This window comes from Nicotiana attenuata, unplaced genomic scaffold, assembly GCF_001879085.1.
Source record: "Nicotiana attenuata strain UT unplaced genomic scaffold, NIATTr2, whole genome shotgun sequence".
Taxonomy (NCBI): domain Eukaryota; kingdom Viridiplantae; phylum Streptophyta; class Magnoliopsida; order Solanales; family Solanaceae; genus Nicotiana; species Nicotiana attenuata.
In genome coordinates this window covers 1-1,293 of record NW_017704152.1, presented here as the reverse complement: position 1 = coordinate 1,293, position 1,293 = coordinate 1, and the positions used below count along the sequence as shown (strand labels likewise).

The following is a 1,293-nucleotide window of genomic DNA, read 5'->3' as shown; positions in this document are numbered from 1 at the left end:
ATTCGTTTAGGGTTTTCTTCCATAGTTCTTGTCTTCTTACTTGAGACAACAGAAGTTCTTGTCTTTGCGAATTGGGGAAATTACTATTGTCTCAGTCTTGTGTTTCTCTATAAGCAAGAAAAAGAGACGACCATATATACCATGTCGATGGTACCAGCTGCACGCCGTGGGTGTATCATGGGTGTTCGGTTTCCCCGTACTGAAGCAGAGTTGATCAACTTTCTGAAAAGGTTCCTAAAGGGCGAGCTTTTGCCGAGTGAATGCCCTAATTTCCAACTTGCCGATATCTATGGAGACCAACCACCATGGCAGATATTTGGAGCTTCTGATCATCCCGAAGAGAAGGTTCGCTATATTTTTACTCGGTTGAAGAAGCAGAAGAGCGAACATACAAGGGTTCGTCGAACTTGCGCCAACGGGACATGGAAAGGCCAAACCGGTATTTTTCCTATCAAGAATGGTAAGGGAACTGTGGTTGGGTTTAGAAGACGTTTCAAGTTTCAAACTAGTAGTAAAGAAGGAGAGCACAATAAAGATTGGCTGATGAAAGAATATTCCGTCGGGGATGATTTCTTCAAAGAAAACAATATTCCTAAAGAGGATATTGTAGTGTGCCGAATCAAGAAGAATATAAGAGCTGAGAAAAATCATGGGGTATTGACGACTTTGGAGATATAATCTGGTGAGCATGAGTAATGAAGGGGAAGTAGAACGAGGGGAGTAGAGACACGCAGCAGTCAGTTTATATAATTCGATGAAGTACTAGATGGAATTTACAGAAAATAGAGAAACTTTGACATATTTAGTTTCTAACTTTATAACTTTGAGGAAAGCAAAAGAAACTTACTACTATTTCTTAGTACTACTAGGTGACAGTTTCTCGTTGGAATAAACTTCTAAACAGAAATTTGCTATTGCCAGAAGAATTTCTTTGTATTCATATATATATATATATATATATGTTTGACATGATTTCCTGTTAAATATTTGTAGGTATAATGCTTACTATCTGTTCCCTGGCAGTAATTCTTTATCATCATTCATGCTTATAAAATTTTTTTAACTACTTCATCTTTCACAATTTTTGTTTCGATCAAATCCATCCTCTGGTGGCTAGCTAAAGAACAAATTACTGCCCATATTATTCTTGTAGCGTATCTATTTGGTTTCACTAAACACAATTATCTTTTGTTGTTTTGATTGCAACAGATATCTTTCTTGTCAACTTAACTGTATTAAGCTTATTGTTAAAAACCGCTAAAGTAAATCAGTTTGAACCACAATCGCGAATTG

The 1,293-nt window shown here is 36.7% G+C and overlaps 1 protein-coding gene across 1 annotated transcript; it reads left to right on the top strand.

Moving 5' to 3' along the window:
• Positions 1-141: 141 nt before the first annotated feature.
• LOC109222821 (NAC domain-containing protein 78-like) lies at positions 142-678 on the top strand. Its single transcript, XM_019387131.1, has one exon. The coding sequence runs from the start codon at positions 142-144 to the stop codon at positions 676-678; it is 537 nt and encodes a 178-aa protein (XP_019242676.1).
• Positions 679-1,293: the final 615 nt, after the last annotated feature.